Here is a 23,191-nt window from a genome sequence, read left to right as displayed (position 1 = left end):
GGTTGTTTTGGGAGTTGGGTAGGTAAATATCTAGAAGTAAAACTGTCATTTGGTACACATAAAAGCTACCAAACTATTTCTTGAAGTTATGTTCCATTTATCACTTCCATTGGCAAAGAGAAATTAGAGTATTCCATCTCCTCTTGACATTTTCAGTGTTTTTGTTTTCTCTTTGGTAAGGGGGAGGATTAGTGGGGTCTATGTTTTTAATCTACAATTCCTGGTGACTAATGATAGTGAACATCTTTTCATGTTTGTTGGCTAGCAGTATCGCTTCTTTTATAAACTGTCCACATTTGGGGGCTTATTTTATTAATGGATCATTTTTCTTCTTATTTTGGATTGTAAAAATTCTTTATGGGTCATGAATATATAAGCACATTGCTGTTAGATAAATACTTTATGATTTTTCCTCTAGCTCTGGCTCATCTTTTCTTGGATTCCCTGGAATATCTTGTGAAGAGCTGAAGTTTTTAACTTTGATGAAGTCTGATCTACTGGTACATATTCTATACATTTTGTTTCTGTTGTAGTGGTTAAGAAATCTTTTCATTTAGAGGTTACAAATATTTTCTTTATATTTCTTCAGTAAGTCTATAATTTTAACTTGCATATTTAGGTCTAGGTTCATTTTGAGCTTTGAGGTGGGTGTTATGATTTGTATAGTCAGCTTGGGGTGCCATAGCAAAATATAACTGAGTGCCTTAAACAAGAGAAGTTTATCGTTTCCCAGTTTTGGAGGCTGAGCAGCTCAAGAACAAGATGGCAGGAGGGTGGCTCCTGCTGAGGATTCTTCATAGCTGGTAGATGGCTGCTTTCTCACCACGTGCTCACCTGGTGGGAGGAGAAGAGCCAGCGAGTTTCTCTGGTCTCTTCTTAAAAGTGTACTAAGCCCATCATGAGGCCTCATATTCATGACCTCACCTAAATCTGATCATCTCTAAAAGGCCTCTCTGCAGATACTCCGGCACTGGGGGTAGGGCTTTGACATAATCTTGGGAGTTCTGGCCACAGCAGCGAGGGAATGGTGGGGGTTCACATTCCTCCCTGTGGGCATCTGGTCATTTCAGCACCATTTGTTTCCTTTCCACATGGAATTACATAGACTTAAAAAAAAAAAAATCTTCAACCAAATTGACCAGATATGTAGGTGTTATTTTCCAAAGCAAATACAGATGGAGCTCTATGGAGCCATGTAGTCCTCCCCTAAGGAGCCCAGTGAAAATGCTCAGTTGTAAGATGCAAAAGGCTCCAAATGTGCTTCATCAGTGCAAGATAGTGACTATCCCTGGGGAAAGTCATCGATTCATGAAAGGTGTCTGTTTTTGAACTTGTCATTATTTTCTGTTGATCATGAGGTTGATCCTTATGTTAATACTACACTGTCTTGATTATTATAGTTTCATAGCAAGATTTTAATCAGGTAGTGAAAATCCTTTAATTACACTCTTCTTTTCAAAATTGTGTTAGTTTTTCTAGATCTTTGGCAATTCCAAATGCATTTTGGAATCAGCCTGTCATTTACTTCAGAAAAGTCAGTTGAGATTTTATGGGGATTAAACTGAATCTATAAATTAATTTAGAGAAGATTGCTCTCTTAACAAGATAGTTTTTCCAGCTCATAAGCATGTTCATATTCCTATTCATTTTGCTCTTCTTTAATTTCTCTGAGCTATATTTTACAGTTTTCCATGTACAGTTTTTGCACTTCTGTGTTAAATTCACCTGTGCATATTTCACATTTTGACACCATTATAAGTAAAGCCATAAATATTTCACTTTTAATTATTCATTGATAGCCTAGAAAATATTATTGATTTTGGAATATTTATATGCCGCAACTATGCTCAAGTCACATCTTAATCTTAGCAGCTTTTCAAATAGATTTGTCAGGTTTTTTCCCTTAGCATTTTGAGCATACAGAAGTTTGATTTTCAGTGCTTTATAATTTGATTTCTCCAATCAGTAATACTGGAACATAAACTGATTTCAAAGACTTATACATCATAAATGAGTAAATTCCACGCGTCCTGCTGACTCTTCAAGGCAGTAGGCCCCCACCGACCCTCAGGTGCGCTCTGGGCACCCATCAGCATATAGACAGCTGTACACTGTTTTCCTTTCCTTTCTTCCCCAAAGTCTTGTGGCGCCAGTGCTGTTTTCACACATGGGCCTCTCAGTCTTGACTCCTGGCCAGTCACACCGATTTCCATTCTTGGAGCAGAGTTGGTAATTCTCCAGCATTTCCACACAAGCTTCTCCCAAGCACTGTGCTGAGCCGTTTCTCCCATTTCCTGGCTTTGCCTAGGGATGTGCCACAGCAGAGTTCTCCTGACCAGAGCTCTCCAGACTGGGCCAGAGCTCTGCTTAGAAACTGGAAATGGGCAAAAGGTGATTTCTGAGGAGTTGAAACTCATGATTCTCACCAGCCTGTCCTGCGGCAGTGCAGCCTGGTGTGTGGTTTGCCCGCACCAACTGGCTGGCCTCTCTGAACATCGCTAGAGGTAGGAGTTAGGACTCTGCTAATACAAAAGAGAAAGCCCAGTGCCAGGGGGTCAAAGGCCCCAGATAAAATTGGTAGGTGACAGAGCTGTGGTCTAAACCTAACTCACTCTGATTCCCAGGCCATGTAGGAATGTGGGTGTTGGCATAAGTTTTAGGTATTAAGATATTCATTGTTTAAGAAATTATTCCAGCAAACAACAAAAATTACAAACAAATACTCAGCTAAGAAAACAAAAAAAATTTGGAGATTATGGACCTTATCCATTCCAATGTAGTTTTTTTTTTTTAATGTAAGGTACAGAAAATCATCAGGAGCATAAAATTTGGTGTTTTGGTTGAGAATATTAATTTTAAAACATACAGAGTCAGTTCACTCCCCTTAAAGGCTTTGACAGAATAAGGAATTTGAAAAAATACAAAAATATAATGAAAACATTGGCAAACATGAGGTAAACAGGTAGAAATCGAGTGCAATTTCTTTATAAGAAACAAAAGGCTTATTTTTGAAAACCCTGAGTAGTAGTCTGTTGAAATGATGGGACAGATACAATTATTATTATCATTATTATTATTGTTGTTACTTTTGTATACAAGAAAAGGAAGATAGGTATACACAGGAGAAAGACTCAGGGAGAGGAGGGGAGATCTTGGAAGTAGTGTTAACTGAGTGGTGAGAAAAAACAAACAAAATTGTAGTTCATTTATATACACACTTTCTAAGGCCAGTAAAAAATGTATCGTAGATTTAGGTGGTTGATATCATTCCTTTTTCATATTTATGATTTTCATATAGTGTGTATGTCTAAAAATACTCATTTTGTTATGAGAATCTTAACTTGTAGTTATTCGGAACATGGTTACCACTACACTCCCAGTATCCAGGCAGACAGGAACAGAGCTGGGTGAGCTCACAGCCGCTGAATAAACAAGATCCAAGACTCTTCAGAGAGATCAGTAGGTGGAGAGCTCTGTGCATAGTGCTCCAGACTGGTAAAGCTACTACTACTACTACTTAGGTTTTCCTTTTATTTTATTTGTCTCCTTTAAGAGACATATGACTTGAATAAATATTTAGTTTTGTAAGAAGAAGGTTACAATTTAAATTCCTGTGTTAAGGCAATGAAACCTCACTCTTTGTTACCTTTTGGATCATGGATTCGTTTTAAGAATGTGGTAAGTCTGTCCCCACTGTACAAACGAATGCATCGAATGTCTTTTCCTTACATAGAGACCCCAAACTCAAATCTTATCTTGGGAGTGAGACGACAATCTCACAGGAGCCTCAGCATAAAGACCCAATTGGTTGGTTGTGGCTCATGTCTATGGCCATGTCTGTGCATGAAGATCAAGTTTTCGTTTCAGGTACATGTGAATTTCAAGCACACACTAGGATGAGAAAACTAACCATTTGCTTGATATGCTCAGCTTGAAATCTGAGTTGTACATTTCATAAATTACGGATTTGCCAACATTTATTCAGTCATTTTGAATTAATATTATGCTTAATTGCTAATATTATCAACACAAACATCTGGATTTGTGAAGGCACAGTGTACTTATCACAAGCCTGAAAAGCAATGTTTAAATGATTTTACAAAAATGCCATTTAACATGGTGTGCTTATACTACATTCACAAACACAATCTGGAGAAGGACATATTTAATTTTATGGGAATCCTAATGCATGAAAATAAACAAAAAATTAATATTTTTATAATATTGAAAAATATATTGTATTATTAAAATAGTTTGAGGTTTAGTGGAAGTGACTGAAATTATTTTGAATGGGGTAATTATCTTGCCATAGACTTAATAAATTTTATTCAGATTATCATTGAGAATCGGAAGAGATTTTGTGTTTGTTAATGGCAAGGTCATCCCTGGCGACAGTGGATAGACTCTTCTTTCAGCTGTTTATTCCATTTCTCCTACTCTTGGTCTTTGCACTAGAGCTTACCTTCCCGACTCAAAGGTGAACCACGTCGAGTCCCGACCATATCTCCTCAGTGAGCTGAGAGGCCACATCACCAGTTTGACCTTGGCGTTGTGGATGTCCCAGAGATAGATATTCTCATGGGTGATCTGCATTGTGCATTCTCCATAAATATCCAGATTTGGTGTAGGCATGAGATAAACATTGAATCGCTCTGCAAAGAAACAAAGCATGGAGAAAATTAAGTGACAAGAGGCCTTGTGTTCACAAGAGGACGGCATTAATTCGTACACCTCATTGCCTCCACACTTCAGGAAGTACCACCAAATTTCCTGGTGACAGGGATATCCCTTGCAAAACACCACCTTCTCCGTTTTGGTGTGTGAAAATAGGAGCTCATTAAAATACAATTAACCATTAATTCCTTCGCTCTCATTAAGTACCTTTTCATGGCATGCATTTTCTATGGTGAGGATGAAGTCACAACAGAAAACTGGGGCAAAAGCTAATTGGAGTCTCTGTCCAAATGGCGCTTCTCTCTGCTTCTTCACACAATCTGAGTTGATATCCTGCAGGAAATGTGTTACTTATTCTAATTGGCGAGAACTTACTGAATTTCACCTTTGTATATAAAGTATTTAATACACAATCTGCCTGACTCACTAGCTATATAAGCACTGCAAAAAATAATTTAGTTTGTATCTCAAAACAAATGGCATCAGGACAAATTCAGCATATAGTAATTGTAGATATCTGTTACCACTTTCTGCAGAACTTAAGACATTACCTTCGTAAGAAAAATAAAAATGTATACCTTCTTTCATTCTGGAATTTTATAGGTGAAAATACTATTAGTAGGCAATGATTCCAAACCCTGCTATGTCATTTTTTTAGTATATCTCAAAGGCTATTGCAAAATTCTGCAGACCTTGATGCCCATTTAAATGCATTAAATGACTTTATTTTGACAAGCACAGAGGTTAGTTTATAAGTTCCAGAAAGTAAAGAACTTGGTATGCCTTATGAAGTGTCCTATAAAACACCCTAGTTCCTAGCACCATATCCTTATTTTACAGTAAGAGATCAATACATATCAGGTAACTGTATGAGTGAAATAAATTTATACCATGATGAATATGGGAGGCAAAAATTGAGGAAATATGAAAAGTTAACATATTTCACATTTAAGAATTGCTGGCTGATAGATCTCTATAAGTTAGAATTTAATTGTGAAGAGTGCTTTAGATGCAGTTCTGTTAAGTTAGTAATTTTCAGACACAGCATAATGCAGCTGCGTTGGAAGAGGATTGATATGTTTGAGGATGTGCTATTATCCATCCTACTATCACGATCTGAATTATGTGGTGTTTGCTGGTGCTCAGCTGGAATTACTTGTATAATACAAAGAATATTTTCTCTGGAAGGCATTTTACCCAGTAAGAATTCTCTGATGCCAAAAGACAATATTTGGATTCTGAATGGGTGAAATTAACATAGGCATAGTAGTTTAAAATTTAGTGGTCACTAAATGGCTACTATTATATACATATGTTTGCATATTTTTTTGACAAAAGATAGTCCAAGGACTTAAGTTTTACTTATTGATCCATGAAGTGAATATACATATGGATTTCACATTCATTTCCTCAGAAAATGGCAAATGGAGATCAATTTTATAGGTGAAAAATGAAGAAAGAATGTTGTCCCATTAATTATCCACAATGAAAAATCACAAATATGTACTCATCGCATATATCCTAAAATGCATTTAGCATTAAATGAATCATTGGCATTCTTGCCATAATTGCTACCCCAGTGGGATGAAAGGCGCATGATCTCATAAAAGAGCTTACATGAAACTTGGACCCAGGGTGTGGACTCAGGAATACAGACATTGCCTGAACCTCATGCTCTCTTCTTTGCTAGAGACACCACAGTGATCTCACCATCATACACATCCACAGGAATGGGATCCTAATTAGAATAAGATACATTCCATGCTTGTATAATTACATCGAAATGGAGTCCACTGTCTTGTATAATTAAAAAGAACCAATAAAAAAGCTAAAAAATGAAATGATACCTCAAAAAAACATCCTTTGGAGAAAGGGAAGCTTCCACATTTGGAATTAATGGTATTTCAGTGGTCTCTGTTGTACAAGGGGAAGACACTGTTATCAAAGAGGAAAGGAAAACATTCTTCTGTAGTCTCCCCTGTCCATCAATATTAGAATCTGAAGACAGCAAAGAGTTATTGCCAAAATGCAAGAAATAATAATGCTCTTTCCAGAATTTTGAAATAAATAAACATCATTAACCAGTATTACTATTGCTTTGAGCTGTATAGACCTTTGGTAACCATACCAGAGCTTAATATTATTAAAAAAAAAAAAAAAAAAAAAAAAAAAAAAACAGAATATGTGAAAAAAGAATCTTGACACTAAGTGCCATTCAGGTGGATGGCACATGAAACATCCCAGGATTGAGAACCCATGGTGATATTACATTTTCACTGAAATGTCCACGTGCTCAAATGTCAGCAGAAAAAACCTGATAATAAGAACCAATGGAAGTGTTAGAAGAATTATAATATACAGACATGATGAATAAGTGAACTTAGTAAGATTCACCTAATGTAAGGCTCTAGATATCAAAATCATGGAGGCACCTTTACAAACAGATAATGAACGGAGGACATGCCCGGAAGGAGCCCTTCCAGGGCAGGCAGCTCTGGGGACACTACAAGTGATGTTTACCTGGGTCCCTTCCACTTGCTGGCTTTCTGCCTTCCTATAGACGAACACTTTTAAACCAACAAGCCAAGTTATCCATTCCTGTTGACTTGGTTAGAAAGTTAGTTAGTTTTAAATTCTCCAATCTTCCCTTTGATGCTATTTCTTGTAACTTTGGAAAGGAATTACCATAAGTAATATTATTTTAAATTTTTAGCTGTTCAAAATTCATTCTGCTCCAATGGTTAATTTCTAATGATTTCAAATTCAACTAAAAAGTGAACTAATTAAATCCAGCCTAAAACCAGGCACATAAAGGGGAGGGTAGCATAGGAGATTACATATCTGTACATCACTGGATTCCATTATGATGAGGAAGGAAGCTCTCTCCCTTTGCTATGAAAAAATTATTTACTTCTTTTGCAACATCAATATGTGCTTAAAGAAAATTCATTGAAGCTTTTATTAGAAAGAAAGACCATTTTAAGATGGAGTGATTAAAATGGGCTTCACCATAATGATTTAAAAAATGTATACCTGTGTAAAATGAGCCTAACAGGCATGCATTTTTAAAAATTTAAGAACCTGCACTTTTTTTGTTTGTTTGTTGTTTTTGTTTTTTGCCTTGAATCCTAGCTTTCAGAATTTGGTGTACACCAAGATGACTTGCATGGCTGTTTTAAACACAGTACTGGCCCATCTCCACTCTCATTTCTGATACAGCAGGTGTGGGTTGGAGCCAGGTAATTTACATTTTCTATTTATTTCCAGGAAATGAGAAAGTTGCTGCTCTGGGAACCACACTTTGAGAAATTTTGATTTGCAAAACTCCTTTTAAAATATGGCCAGGGAGATAGTAACGTTAGAGAAGATAATACTTTTGAAAATCTGTGCTGTGTTCTAGTAGGACAAACCAGCACATTTTCTCAAAACTACTCTCTAATATCTGTTCATGTAAATTACTGCCATCTCCATGGACTCATGATTGACATAAAAAAGTGACCTCGTGCATAGAAAGGAATGGAAAGGAAGAAGGTGCACTAAAGACAGTTTATCATTTACTAAGATATGTATATTCCAAATAATTTTTATTTTGCTATGATTAACAGCAACAGAAAACACTATTAAAAAGGATCAGAAAACCCATTGCCAAGTAACCAAAGGAACTGGAAAAGAAACTAATTGTCTAAATAATGATAATTTTCTGAAACATGAGTAAAAATTGTACAACTATTGTGATGACTTACGCATTTTGAAGAAATCAGTTTTGGAAAAGTTGTGCAAAACACATGTCAGGTTAAAATGTGTGATCCCTACTCACTATAAAATTACAGAGCTCAAAATATCTCCAACATATTGCCCATGAATGTGTATTTAATAAAACGTGAAGTCACATGTCAACTGATACATGAAAAAGCACAATTTTATTTTAAATGTCTGAAACGATAAGCAAGGTGGAATACTCATTACTTTGTCCTCTGATGCACTGGTATTGAATCTGAGATTACATTAACAAAGGCCTTTTTACACTTGGGATGGATTAAGAGATCCAAGGGCATGGGCCATGTTCAAAGAAGGTTGGAGACATGGTAATAAGGTTGCAACCTCAAGAAGTGTCTAGAGAGCATTACAAACTGAAGGATGGTCACACAGAATAGACTAAGATCAGCCAAAGGAGGGGAGTTGCTCAGGAAAAATGGTCAGGGTAAAGGATCAGTGGGGTACCAGGCAGAAAGCAGGAACCCAGGAGGTCATCCGTCCAGAGAGGCACCGAAAACCTCCTTCCTCATCTGGTGAATTTTTGACCAGTTTAGAGCAGGAACCAATCCCAGCTGTTAGCCAGCCTGCTGGTGGGGACAGTGGAGCATGTAAGCTGCAGTGGGGACAAGCAAGGGGTCAGAGATGTGGGTTTCTGACATGAAGTGACACACAATCCAGTGAGCAGAAATAAGCTGGCAGAGAGCAGAACAGTGAGCCAACTGTTCACTTCAGAAGTCCTGGGTTTGAAGATGAGGTCCGGAGAAAACTAAGAAACAGGTAGCTCAGCAGTGCACCTGAATATCTGGAAGCCAAGAGATCCCCAGATAATACAACTCAGCAAGTTCCCTACAGAGATGGGTTAAATCCAACCATAACTCAGCTAGCTGGGTGACATGAACTTAAACTTTTACAGTCTCTTCCTCTTAAGATTTTAACATTTAGAGGGAATGCTTTCAGTTTCTCTTTGTTTAGAATGATGTTGGCCTTGGGTTTGTTGTATATAACTTTCACGATGTTGAGGTATGTTCCTTCTATCCCTATTTGTTCTAGTGTTTTAAACATGAACAGATGCAGTATTTTTTTTTTTTTTTTTACAGATGCAGTATTTTGTTAAATGCTTTTTTCTGCATCTATTGAGACTATCATGTGATTCTTGTCTTTAAGTCTATTTATGGGATGTATTACATTTATTGATTTCTGTGTGTAAAACCAACTTTGTATCCCTGGGATGAAACCTACTTGATCATGGTGCACTATCTTTTTAATGTGTTTTTGTATGTGATTTGTCAGTATTTTGTTAAGAATTTTTGCATCTATGTTCATGAAGAATATTGGTCTTAAGTTTTCTTTCCTTGCTCTGTCTTTGTTTGGCTCTTGTATCAGAGTGATATTAGCTTCATGTGTTTGGAAGAATGTGTTTGGAAGAGTTCCCTCCTTTTCTATTTCATGGAATAATTTGAGGAACATGGTTATTATTTTTTCTTTAAAGGTCTGGTAGAACTCAGCTGAGAATCCATCTGGTCCTGGGATGCCCACTTTCACCATTTCTATTCAACATAGTCCTTGAATCTCTAGCCAGAGCAATTAGCAAAAGAAAGATATTAAAGGGATATGCATAGGAAAAAAAGAGCTAAAACTCTCTCTGTTTGCTGACAACCTGATTCTATACTTAGAAGACCCAAAAACTCCACCAGAAAATTTCTAGAACTCATAAATGAATTCAGCAAAGTAGCAGGACACAAAAATTAACATTCATAAATCAATCGTGTTCCTGTACTCCAATGATGAATCAGCTGAAAGACAAATTAGTAAAACCATCCCATTCACAATAACCTAAAGAAAAAAAACCTTGGGAATCAATCTAATAAAAGGGGTGAATGAAAGACTTCTACAGTGAAAACTACAGAACACTAAACAAAGAAACTGAGGAAGACCTTGGAAGATGGAAAGACCTCCTAGGTCTTTGACAGAATTAATTTGGTCAGAATGGTCATACTACTAAAAGCACTATATAGATTTAATGCAATTCCCTTAAAAATTCCAATGATATTCTTCATGAAAATAGAAAAAGCAGTCATGAAATTTATTTGTAAAAATCAGAAACCCAGAATAGCCAAAACAATTCTTAGAGAGAAAAATGAGACAGGATACATCACAATACCAGACCTTAAACTATACTACAGAGCTATATTAACAAAAACAGCATAGTATTGGCACCAAAGATAGGCAAGAAGACCAATGGAATAGAATAAAAGACACAGAGACAAATTCACAAAAATACAGTTACCTCATATTAGACAAAGCATAAATATACATTGGAAAAAAGATAGCCTCTTTAATAAATGGTGCTGGAAAAACTGGAAGTCCCTATGTAGCAGATTGAAATTTAACCCATCTCTCTAACCCTGTATAAAACTCAGCTCAAAGAGGATCAAAGACCTAGGTATTTGACCAGAGACCCTGCACCTACTAGATGAAAATGTAGATCCAACAAGACTCCTAAAGTACAAGAAGTAAAATAAAATAAAAAAAAGTCTAGAAGGTACAGCAGCAAACTAAAAAGCTTCTTCACAGCAAAGAAAACAATCAAGAACATGAAGATAGAGCCTACAAAATGGGAGAAAAATCTTTGATACCTATACCTCAGAGTGTTAAGTTCAAGGATATACAAAGAACTCAAAAGCTTAACACCACCCCCCAACAAATAACCTAATTAATAAGTGGGCAAAGGAAATAAGCAGATACTTCTCAAAAGAAGAAATAGGAATGTTGACAAATATATGAAAAAATGTTCAATATGTTTAGCAACTAGAGAAATGCAAATGAAAACTACCCTGAGATTTCATCTCCCTCCAGTCAGAATGGCAATTATCAAGAATACAAGTAACAATAAATGTTGGTGAGGATGTGGGGAAAAAGGTTCAATCATACACTGCTGGTGGACTGCAAATTGGTGCAACCACTCTAGAAAACAGTATGGAGATTACTTAAAAAATTTGGAATGGAACCACTATTTGACCCAATTACCCCACTTCTCTTTATGTAGTTAAAGGATTTAAAATCAGCATGCTATGGTGATGCAGCCACATCAAAGTTTATAGCAGCTCAATTCACAATACCTAAGCCATGGAACCAACATAGGTGCCCATCAACAGATGAATGAATAAAGAACATATGATGTATATACACAACAAAATGGAACTCAGCCATAAAGAAGAATGATTTTATGACATTTGCAGTAAATGGCTGGATCTGGAGATTATCATAGTAAGTGAAATAAGCCAGTCCCTGCAAGTCAAAAGTTCAATGTTTACTCTGATACTTGGAAGCTTACCACAGTAAGGAGTGGGGTAGTTAGGAGAAGAATAGAAGTTCAGAAGATTAGACAATGGGGAATGGAGAGAAGGAGGGGGGATAGGAAAAGGAAAGACAGTGGAACGAATCTGATAAACTTTTCTTATGTACATATGTGAAAGCATCACAGTGAATCCCACCTTCATGTACATCCACAAGAATGGGATCCTGATTAGAATAAGACATATTCCATTGTATAATTGTATCATTGTATCAAAATGGTTTCAACTGTCATGTGTAAATAAAAAGAACCAATAAATAATTAAAAAAAATACTTAAGCATTGCTTATGTATTTTGAAGTTCAAGTCCTATAAAAATAAGGACATTTTTCAGATCTGTGGTGACGTAATGATTTAGGCTTTGAATAATTCCTTGTGTAAAAATTTACCTGTGTTTTCCATTCTGCCTGATTATCTGCATTTCTTCCACACCAAAGAGGCTTAAATATTTGTTAACATTCACTGGTTAAAATATTTAGACATTATTGAGTGGAATAATGTGAATAAAAAATTAAGAATTACATACATTTTTATATGTAAACTAGTTATGAAATGCATAATACATGTATGTAATTGGATGCTATTTAAGCTTTTGAATTTCATTTAGTTATTTCTTTTCACTTGTGATTTTATAGGCAAAATTTACTCTGTATCTAACTACCTGGTCAAAATAATTTTAAAGATTTTACTGATATTCAAAGAGCAAGAGCATTCAAACAGAAATTTTTTTCAAAACCTTATGTGATTAAAAAACCCAATGTTTATGGAAGTGATCATTTAAGTCATAGTTGTTACTGTAGTTAATTCATTAAAATACTCGGACTTAGTGTGGTGTAATTTAGAAAAGAGTTTGTTTTCCTTCCACCGCTGCTCCTAGCATGCTTCCTCCTCTTGTCCCTGACCTTATTGGTGCGGTACCTTGTTAGCTGACCCACTTGTCAGTCATCCTCATATTGCCGTGAGTCCAGGGGTGTAATGTGAACTTACTGCCTCATCTAAAGGAAAGTCCTCCTGTGATCCAGATCAGACCTGTCCCTCAGGATCCAGCAGCGAGAAGGTATGCTCTTTTTCACTTGCTCCATCACCTCCTTTCCTGCACAGCTTCCCTGTGTTTGCTCTTGGCTTCCCCAGGGTGAGAAGAATGAGAGGAAAAGGGATCAAATCTTCCTCCTTGGCTGGCACTATCAGAAGTTCCCTCTTTGCAAGGTGCTGGCATTCAAATGCTGGCTCTCTGCTTTGGTATGTATGGAATGTTCCTAAGAACCATCTCCCACACTACCTGCTCCCTGGGGGAGGTGCTAATTGTGCAGAGACCCTACCCTCCTCTGCTCCTATTTTCTGCTCCAAACTCCATCCTCTTTTTTGCTGGAGATTCTTTTCCCAGTCCTGGTGTGGGTCTCTTCAAGATGAGTCAAGTCCAGCTAAGTATAAGGGAACTACTTAGTCCACAGGAAAACTCACACATCACTGTCCCACCAAATGCTGAAGGATGTCTGGTCTAGGGGCTGATCAGTTCTGCACATTTGGTTGTCATGACCAACCTCAGCCCCCATCTTGCATGCTAACCTCAGCTCCGTTATGGTGGAAGCAGAAACCTTCATACCTCCAAACTCAAGAGCTCCCTGAAACTCTCTTGCACACTGTAGGACCACGTGACTACAGTATGGTGAGGTAAGAAGTCAGTATCACTTCTGACAATCAGCCAAAATTCTGTGACTATTTCCCTTGCTCCTCTTCTTTCTTCCAGCAGGGGAGGAGTTTAACTACCCGCTCCTTTCCTCTCTTCTATTATGAAATATCATTAGACTCCTCTTTAATCAGTCCTTTAGGAGTTTTCTTGGTACTTTTCATCTACTATCTAAAGTTTTGGGACCTCAGAACATTTCTGTGTCAAGAAGAAAGTCTCATTCTGGACTCCATTTAACAATTGTCAAACACCATTGGAAAACGTGAAATTTGGGTAAGATCACAAAACTAACCAACAGTTTATTAAATGTTATGTAGTCAAAAGATCAGAAACATTGGTCTAATCTGAAGTATCAATGAATGAGCCCAGAGGAGATCTGGTATTTGGAAAAACAAAAAACAAAAAACTGAACCTGTTTCAGATTTATTACTGAATATTCATCTTGGAATCGAGGTTCCAACGAAGCTAAAGGAACTATACAGAAGTCCATGTTGCACAGAAGATAATGAGACACTCAAGATCAATCCGTTTTGCACCTTTTTACTTCCAAAGTTTCTGTCATACAGATCACAGGGGTCACTCTTCAATTCCAGCAGTTTGAGAAATGGTGCTAGGCTGGAATAGCCTGTGTTCCACACTTAGGAACATCCCGACATCTGTGTAATGCAATGGAACCACCAGAAAACACATGATTTATTAATGTCAAAACTGTGGAACTCTTCAGAAACTATGACTCCATTTCTACTCAAACTGAAAATTTGTAAATGTATTTTATTTTACAGTGGCAATATATTAATATATTAATATATTAGTGGCCCGTGCATATGGCATTGTGGATTGGGACACTTGGATTTCTGGAGTCCATTGTCAGTACTTAAAAAATCACAGCAATCTTTTGAATCCCTCAGCAGTTTCTTTTTCTTTTCTTTACAAAAACTGTAGCCTGCATTTTATGTGCTCATTGCAGTATAGAAAATCATTTAAAAATAAAAAATTCAACATTATTACTCCTTGCAGAGATAAATGTTACAGCATACTTTATATATAAAAATATATTTCTGCAATTATTATTATATTAAATATAAGGTATTTAACTTTGTATACTGAACTTGTTATAGTACAAACATTTTCAGATGTGATTATGAATATTCCTTGGAGATAAAATTTTTAATAAATGTATAACATTCCACTTTATAGTTGTGCTATAATTTATTTAATAATTACCTATTTGATCAATATTGAAGTATGCCAATTTTTGTCTAATATAAATTATGCTGCAGTGAAATAACTCGCAGTTAAATTTGCTGAATAATTCATTCCTTTTGTGTTGGTTCATAAGATTTACTTCATTGCTTATAAATTTTAGGTAGTTTTTAATATATTAGATTATTACATATATTGGGTCTTAAAATCTGAATTATTGGACTTAATCCTATAAACTATTTAAAAAATTTCACATTGCCAAATTGCATTCCAGAAATTCCTTACCAACACCTACTCCAAATCTCATCATTTGCGTGTCTTTTGCAAGATTAAAAAAAATAGATCTGCTGTTTCTCTTGTTAATTATGAGAATTCTGCATACTAGGTATACTTCATATCCTGTTTGTTACAAATATTCAATCTCATATTTTCATTAATTTCATGTTATTTAAATCCAAAGGTGGAAAATAGATTTACTTTCTTTAGTTTTTGTAATAAGTCCTTTGCATTGAAAGATTGAGCTATACTGTAGCATTCAATGAAATGTTCATATCTCATGTGAAATGTTCTTTTAGTTTTAACCAAGATTTGAGTCACCTCAGAAAGTCCCCTTCTGCCACCTCCCAGCCTCCAGTACCTTCAGAAGCAGGCGCTGATCTGATTTCTAGCACTATAGGTTATTTTTGTCGATTCTAGCAGGTTCTTGTGACTGGTAGCAGCCAACTTCCATCTGTAGCTTCCCTTTCTTATTTATTTCATTTAAAAATTTTGATGGTGCTAAAAAGCACCATAACATAAGTTTGAATTTTGATGAACTGCAACTTGTTTCTTTTTATAATTTGTGCTTTCAGCATTTTATTTGAGAAATTTTTGTGTATCCCTAGGTTGCACCCATCTTAAACTGTTTGAGTACGGTGTGATTAGCAATCCAGATTTGTTATTCCAACACAAATATCCAGTCACTCTAGAACAATTTATTAAACACGTTTCACTTTTCTCTCAACAATTACTAATGTACTTATGAAAAAGGACTTTGGTGTCCTCATCAAAAATGATTTGTCCATATATGTGTGCATTGATTTCTTTTCCTATTATGTTCCATTGATGTCTTTGTCTATCCTTTGTCACTGGTAGAAAATCCTAAAATTAGGAAGGGTGCTCATTTTGACTCCTTTTCAAGATTTTTTGGCTAGCATTGGTCCTGTGCCAGCCAGCACTGGTCCTTTGCCTTCCAAAGTCATTTAAAATTACCTTGTCAAGCACCAAAAATTATGTCTGGCCTCTGTGACTTTTATGGGGTTGTATTGAATCTCTGGATTAATTTGGGAAGAACTAACATCTTAATAACATTGGGCATTCCTCTCATGAACATGGTTTATCACTCCATTTTTTTTTTAGATCTCTTGTAATTTCTTTCAGCAATAGTTTTCAATGTAGAATCTGGTGCATACTTTGACAATGTTTCCCTAAATATGTGATGGATTTTTGATGGTTTTGTAAATGGTATTTTAATCATTCATTTTGCAATTTTGCATTGCATAAGTGAATATATAAAATGTGAACATTCATTATTTTTTAACATCAACTATGCCTGTACTTGTTGCTGAGTTCACTTATTCATTGTGGTTGTTTTCTGACAAATCTCTAGATTTTCCATGTAACAATTCTAGATTATTCTTCTTTATCATTTTTTATAACTTGACTTTATTTTCTTATCATTTTGTGCAGATCAGGACCATAAGTAGAATATTATCTGTAGTGAGAGAACATAACTTTGTCTTATTCCCAATCTTATGGGGAAAGCATTCGAAATTCTATTTACAGAAGAGAGATATTCTGGAAGTTTTTCATCAATGTCCTTCATTATTTTAAGAACATCCCTTTCTATTACTAGGGTTTTGAGAGTTGATTTCATAAAATGATGTTGCATTTTATCAAATGCCTTTTATAGAGAAATTGTAATGATTATACAGTTTTCTCCTTTAACCTATAGAACAATGAAACAGTTCTGGAAAATTTGTATTACTAGGATATGGAAAAATTAAACCAGGGTGCATTTTTTTTAACATAACACTCCATTTCACTTTCCAATATTTTTAAGCAGGATTTGTGTATGTATATTCATGGAGGAAATTTGCATGTTTTAAATTTTTAGACTATCTAATTGGGTAGCTGTTTGTGTTAGTGACTTCATAAAGTGGACTGTGGAATCATTCCTCCCCTATATATTGAAATTTTTTCATAGTATTGATATTATTTCTTCCTTGAATATTTGGTAAAGTTCAACAGTAAAGTTATAGAGACTAGAGTTTATGGATAGGAAGTGTAGGACAATTTAAATTTATTTAATGGTCATAGGGCTCTTTAGATTTTCTGTTTTTTCTTGAGTCAGGTTGGGTAATTTGTATCTATTGAATGGTATAAAATTAGACTGTTTTATTTCAATCTGAGGAAAACTATGCTTTAATAAAGAACAATTTTTTCAAATTTATTAAAACTAATGTCTTACATATATTACCTGTTTTATTTCATATGGCTCCTAAGCTATTTCCTTTGTTATCTTTTATTTTCATCTAGTGAATAGTAGATATGTAATTGAAATATTAGATTTTATTTTCAAAAGCAATGATCAAAGATAATGTTTTGAATTTTCCTATGGCAGATGGGAAATTTAGATCATTTCCACCTACTTCTTCCTCCCCAAATTTAACATTACTTATAACCTGAACTCTTGGAATGATATTCATGATGTTAATATCTTAAGCTTGCTCACACTGGAAAAATGTACAGCTTTACAAAATATATTAAATAAAAGACTGAAAATTAATGATCTAAATATCCATCTTGAGAGATCTGAAAAAGAGCCAGCAATTACTGTAGTGCAATGAGAGTGATTATTAATGGTGAATAAAGAGCAGAAATCAGTGAAATGCAGACATGCATGCGTTCCTCTGCCAGGGCGGCCATAGCAAAGTGCTGTCGATGGCTCGTTTGAACACAGACTTTTGTCGTCCTCAGGGTTCTGGGGGCTGAGAGCTCTGGGTCAGATGTCAGCAGGGTCAATCTCTTTTGAGGTCTCCCTCCTTGCCTTGCAGATACTGTCTCCACCGGGTCTCCTCTGTGTGTGTCCTAACTTATGGACCCCAGTTGAGTTGGACTGGACACACCTACGGAATCTCATTTCACCTAATTGCCCCTTGAGGTCCAGCCTCCAGGTACCCTCACATAAGAGGTGCTGGAGAGTAGGACGTCAACGTATGAATTTTGAAGATGGTGAAATTCAGTCCATAGCAATACTAAAAAGGATTGAACAAATAGGTAAATCTTGGGTGATGTAAACTAAGAAAAAAAAAAACATATAAAAAGAAATTAAGAAAAGTATATCACTCCAGAATTAACAAGATGATACAATGAAAAAATAGTAGTCAAATTTTATGTTAATAATTTTGAAACTTCTTAAGAAATGGATAATTTTTTTCAGTCATTGGTAGATTTCTTTTTTTTTTAAAAAAGATAATTGTAATTGATAGCCTGTTACCCTCAGTTTTTAATCTTTAGTAATGAAGAGAATTACTGGACTTGTGAAATATGTGTGGACCCCACTTGCCAAGAGATACCTACTTTGCCAGTGTGAGTGGGCTTGGAACTCTCTTGTTTACCTCACTGATGTTAATGCCATTGGGTGTCCACTGCTACCAGGAGAAATACTGACTTTTTTTTTGGCTAGGCATTGTGCTATTACTTTCCATGTCATACATTATTATACTTCCCAACAATTCTATGAGATAAAGACTATTATTATCTTCAATGAGCAAAGTAGGAAGCAGATTTAGAGGATTTTATTAATCTGATCAAGGCCCCATGGCATGTAAAAAGTGGATCACAGCCTGATTACATACCAACTTTGGCAATTTCTATTTGACAGGCTACATATTTAACCTTCCTTCGTATTCTATATTTTGCTCTACTATAGCAGGAAAAAAATGAACCACCAAAAAAATGGATCCAAAAAAACCCAAATCCCAATACTGTATGTCAAATGCAGTTTAGGTTTCTGTTTATTTCTTTTTGTATTTATTTTCATTTATGTTTCATCAAAGGATTCGTTTAATGTAGTTTTGTTTGAAGCTCAATCTCTAAGCCTCCCTGCCTATTTCTATAGGCGGAATTGGAAGCTGGCTGAAGTGATGTCATGACAGGTGTCAGCAGAGGAAAGGAGACCATCTTTTCCGCTTTGTATGCCCCTGTGCTGCTTTGAAGTCCCTTCGCTCTGCTTTCCTGTACTATGCCAACTTCTGCTCCCAGGTAATATCTGGAACCCAATCTGGGCCTGCAGGAACTTGGGCACTGGATCCAGGTCAGACTCAACTTGAGACAATGGAGTCCGTCTTGTACCTTCTTACCTCTTGCTGTGCTCCACTCACACTCTCTACTAATTGCCCCATGCCTTCCATCAAACCTAGTTGGGAAAATCCAATTCTAGTCTTCTCCTTTTGAAGACAGCTCTAATTTATGTGAGGAGATAGAAGCCTGTGTCACGTCCACTCAACCTTCCAAGGACAGAGGAAGGACAAGGCAAAATAATTACTTTCCGAGAGAGTTTCTTTTTAGTCATTTTTCTTCTCATGGTTCGCAGCATGGAGAAAGCAGCACTTCTGGAATAATTATACCCCTGGAAAGCTCTTCTTTTCACATTGCTAGGAATGTTTTCAGAATTTGCATCCTTATTTTTACCTTTGGTGTAGGGGATTTTTGCCAGGGCAAATGAAGCAGCATCCTTTGATGCTTCAAAATACTCCTGCAAGAGTGAATGTCATTTTATACCAATATGGTTAGACATGCACAAATGGACCATTTGGATTTGGCTCTGTGGTGAGGAAACACAACAGAACATCTTTGGTTCCCCTGAAGCATCTATTGCAAAGTAGAAGCAAAAACACACATAGCATTGACTTCCTTTCCGTTTGAATACATACTGAGAACCAAGTAAGAAAAGTGGTGGTTTAGCCTGTTTGTTAAATCATATTCCAAGTTTGTTAAATCAATTAATGAAATGGAAAGTAGTACAACACAAAGCTGGGCAAAACACTGTGGCTCATTCAAGACTCGGTGCCTCATTCTTTAACGTCATCTTCTTCCTGCCCGGTGGCTGTGCCCGTAGTCACTTTGAGCGTTCCCTGTGATGGCCGCTCATTGGTTATCTTAACCTTCCTTGTTTCATGGAACTTGAATTCCACAGGATATTCATATGCATCATGTACAGAAAGAGAGGATTTCTCAAGAACTCTACTAGTGTTTATTGTGACCATCATACAGGTTGGTGTTGGTTTCCTAAGACCAGGATAACAAATACCAAAAGTAGGTGGTGTGAAATAACAGGAAGTTATTCTTTAACAGCTTAGGAAGCTAGAAGTCTGACGTCAACCTGTGGTGGGGTCATCTCTCTGATGCTCTGTCTTTTCTAGTCTCTGGTGTTTGCAGGAAGTTATTGGTGTCCTGGGCTTGTTGAAGATCATCGCTCCAGCCACATGCTGTCTCCTCGTGTGTCTTCACATTGTCTTCCCTTACGCTTGTCTGTCAGGGTCCAAGGTTCCCCTCTTTGGGTTAAGGCTCATGCTGAGGGCCCCATTTTAACTAGATACCCTTTTCCCAGGTTCAGTCACACTCAGAACTGAGAGCTGACATGTTGGTGTGCCCTTTTGGGCAGGGGACCCAGTTCAGCCCACAGTTAGCATCACCACTATCACCACTTCGCTATTGTCATCTCGGCTGTTTCCTGGGACATGCTGTGCCAATGCTAGGCTTGTGGGCAGCACACAGAACTCAGACCACAGCCCTGTGCAGGTTGGTTTGGCTCAGGGTCACCCTGTGGACAAAGCGGTAAGCCTGAAGAACTCACCGGTTATAAAGAACATGTGTGAGAGTCAATATCATCTACCTTATATCATTGTTAAGGAACTGGAGAAAAGTCCTTAAGGAGATATTTATTGTCACTGTTGCCATTGTCTTCTCATTAATCGGCCATTTTCCACATGAGTAAGGTCCTGCTAATATTGATTTTAACCATGGATAGACATGAAGAATTTCAGACTAGCCTGACTGAAGAAGTTTTCCCGAGGAATAAAAAATAATTTTAAAAAAGAGGATGATCTACACTAAGAATTAATCATAACTGTACCATGGCACTTTCTTTTTGTTTTTGTTTTTTTAACATGTATTTTATTATGGCTTAGACAGCAGATTGCATCCTTGTTATTTGTATTCCTCAGTTATCTGTTTCTTCCTTCCTTGAGGTGGAGCATTCTAACCTCTTTCATGGCTTCACAGGTGAGCTCCACTGTGCTTCTTCACTTTGGGCTTGGACACAGGACTTGCTCTGGCCAATGCAGTATCAGTGGACTTGATACACGGAGGATGAAGTCATGTTGCAAGTTTGGTCTTACCCTCTTGCATCAGTTAGTAATTGTTCTGAGACGTGCTTTTGGTAGCTGCAGGTGTAGGGAGGACGAGGGGACTTGGAGCAGAACCCAGTGGACATGAGCTGACCTTCAGCCATTCCACCTGTGCATGAACAGCAAAGACATGCTTCTGCTCCGTGCTATTGAGAATTTTCTGGCGATGGCAACACATTATTTTACAAAATGTTGATTGACAGACCTTGCTTATAGGTTTGTGTGCTTCACTATTTTGTGAACTTCTTGGCTACTGACCCTATTTTGCTCAGTTCCGCATTTCTGTAGCTTAGTTCTTGGATATCATAGATCCTCAAAAATATTTGATGTGTGAATAATGAAAGTGTAAATGATATTCATAGGTGTCTGAGATGAATGTAGGCAGCATGGTTACTCTGACAACCCAGGTAAAGAGTTTAGAGCCAACACAGAAAATTGTTTTGGTTCTGGAAAAAGGACCAGAACTTTTTTTTTTTAGACTGAAAGTAGGAATTCATAGTGAGTCTAGTCTAGTCATTGGCGGAGCCACTGGGTCCTGGACAAAGCCAAACTCTCAGACCTGACTAAATCAGCCAGATGACAAAGACTGGGGCGACTTTTCTGTGTTTGCTCCGGATGCAGAGAGGTCTCTGGCATGGGTAGCAAGTCGGACGTCCCTCGGGGTTCCCTTCCAGTTGCCACTACAGGAAGTTCCTGCAAGTGAGCTGCTGCTTGATCAGATGCTCACTTTTGCTATGGATGATTAATATGCAACACCTGTTTTCCAGAATCATGATTATGTGTGGCGAAGCTTCGATAAACAACAATGATGGTTACACTATACATTCATATCTTCCAAGGTCAATGTAGGCTATTCAAAATGATGCTGAAATATCTGGAGATCCAAGAAATGGTAAGAATTTAAAGATTGAAGTGTTTACTCCCTATGCTGTTTCTTGTGGCCGTGTCACCTGAAGTCTATGAATCATGTCTGTGTGAGTGTGTGTATGTGCGTGTGTGTGTGTGAGCTTGTGTTTGCTTAACTTTCCCTATATAATGTAGGATTCTGAGTCGATGGGAAAGCAGCTGACAGCTTTAGATAAAGGTGATTATGGCAAAGAATTTAATCAATAACCACTTTTATCTCAGCAAAACACATTATTTTTCACCTTTAAAATTATTTGCATGAATATCTATTCTTCGTTAGCCTCAGAATAAATAAGACCGAGCTGTCTGAACAGTCAGGAAAACACTAGAGGAGAAGTAGCAATTTTGAATGTCAAAATAATGCTGTGGTCAAGACCAAGCAGTGTGACTTCCCTAGATTGTGGAATACCACAAGGTCATTACAAGCCACCCTAATGTAATTTTTCACATCAATTCTGGGTGCTTTATCTTATCTCTTAGGAGAAAAACTTCAAATTAAATTCAACCACATGATTGACAAGATAACAAAGTTTTTCTCTGACAGAGAATAAATTACATGATTTAATACCAAAATGCCTCAAGAAAAAAACTGAATCTATAATGACAAATCTTTCATAAAATACTTAGCTCAATTTGTACATATTAATGACTTCAAACATGTATTAAGAAGTTAATGATTTTGTTTATTTTAGAAGGTTTATCTTGAGAAGTGTGGACACGTGATTGAGAGTCAAAGGAAAGCTTTAAAAGATGTTAGTTTTAAAGACATTAATTAGCTACCTAAAACATTAATCATCTTTCTTACACATTTTAAGTCAAATTAATAGGCATAACCATCTGGGGGAGGTCGCTGGCTCCGGGGCAGTCTCAGACCTAAAGGAGGGAGTCCAGCCAGCTGAGAGCAAATCTTAGTCTTGCCCATGAAGTTTTAGAGGCTGTGGTAGTTAATTACCTCAGGGGGCTTCTCTGTTGGGGCTGTCGTGTGCACAGGGGAGCCTACTGATTAGGAAGTGAGAAAACTGGGTGTGAACACAAGGACCTGTGCCAGTCTGTGTGTGCACTTCTTCCCCAGCTGCATATAGACACTGGAATTACTGAGTGCACCACAGTGGAGTCAGAAATCTTGATATTTGTTGAGCTTTATTCTTTTTATTGTCCT

General features: G+C 36.8%; 1 protein-coding gene across 1 annotated transcript in view; it reads right to left on the bottom strand.

Annotated features, from left to right (window-relative positions):
• Window positions 1-23,191, bottom strand: part of Dok6 (docking protein 6) — a 428,272-nt gene that overhangs the window by 145,160 nt on the left and 259,921 nt on the right. The window contains exon 5 of the mRNA XM_047526969.1: window positions 4,463-4,652. Coding sequence (XP_047382925.1) covers window positions 4,463-4,652 — 190 coding nt within the window. The remainder of the gene's footprint in view (window positions 1-4,462; window positions 4,653-23,191) is intronic.

This window comes from Sciurus carolinensis, chromosome 15, assembly GCF_902686445.1.
Source record: "Sciurus carolinensis chromosome 15, mSciCar1.2, whole genome shotgun sequence".
NCBI classification, from domain to species: domain Eukaryota; kingdom Metazoa; phylum Chordata; class Mammalia; order Rodentia; family Sciuridae; genus Sciurus; species Sciurus carolinensis.
The sequence above is the reverse complement of the archived record's forward strand: the minus strand, read 5'-3'. Positions and strand labels throughout refer to the sequence as shown.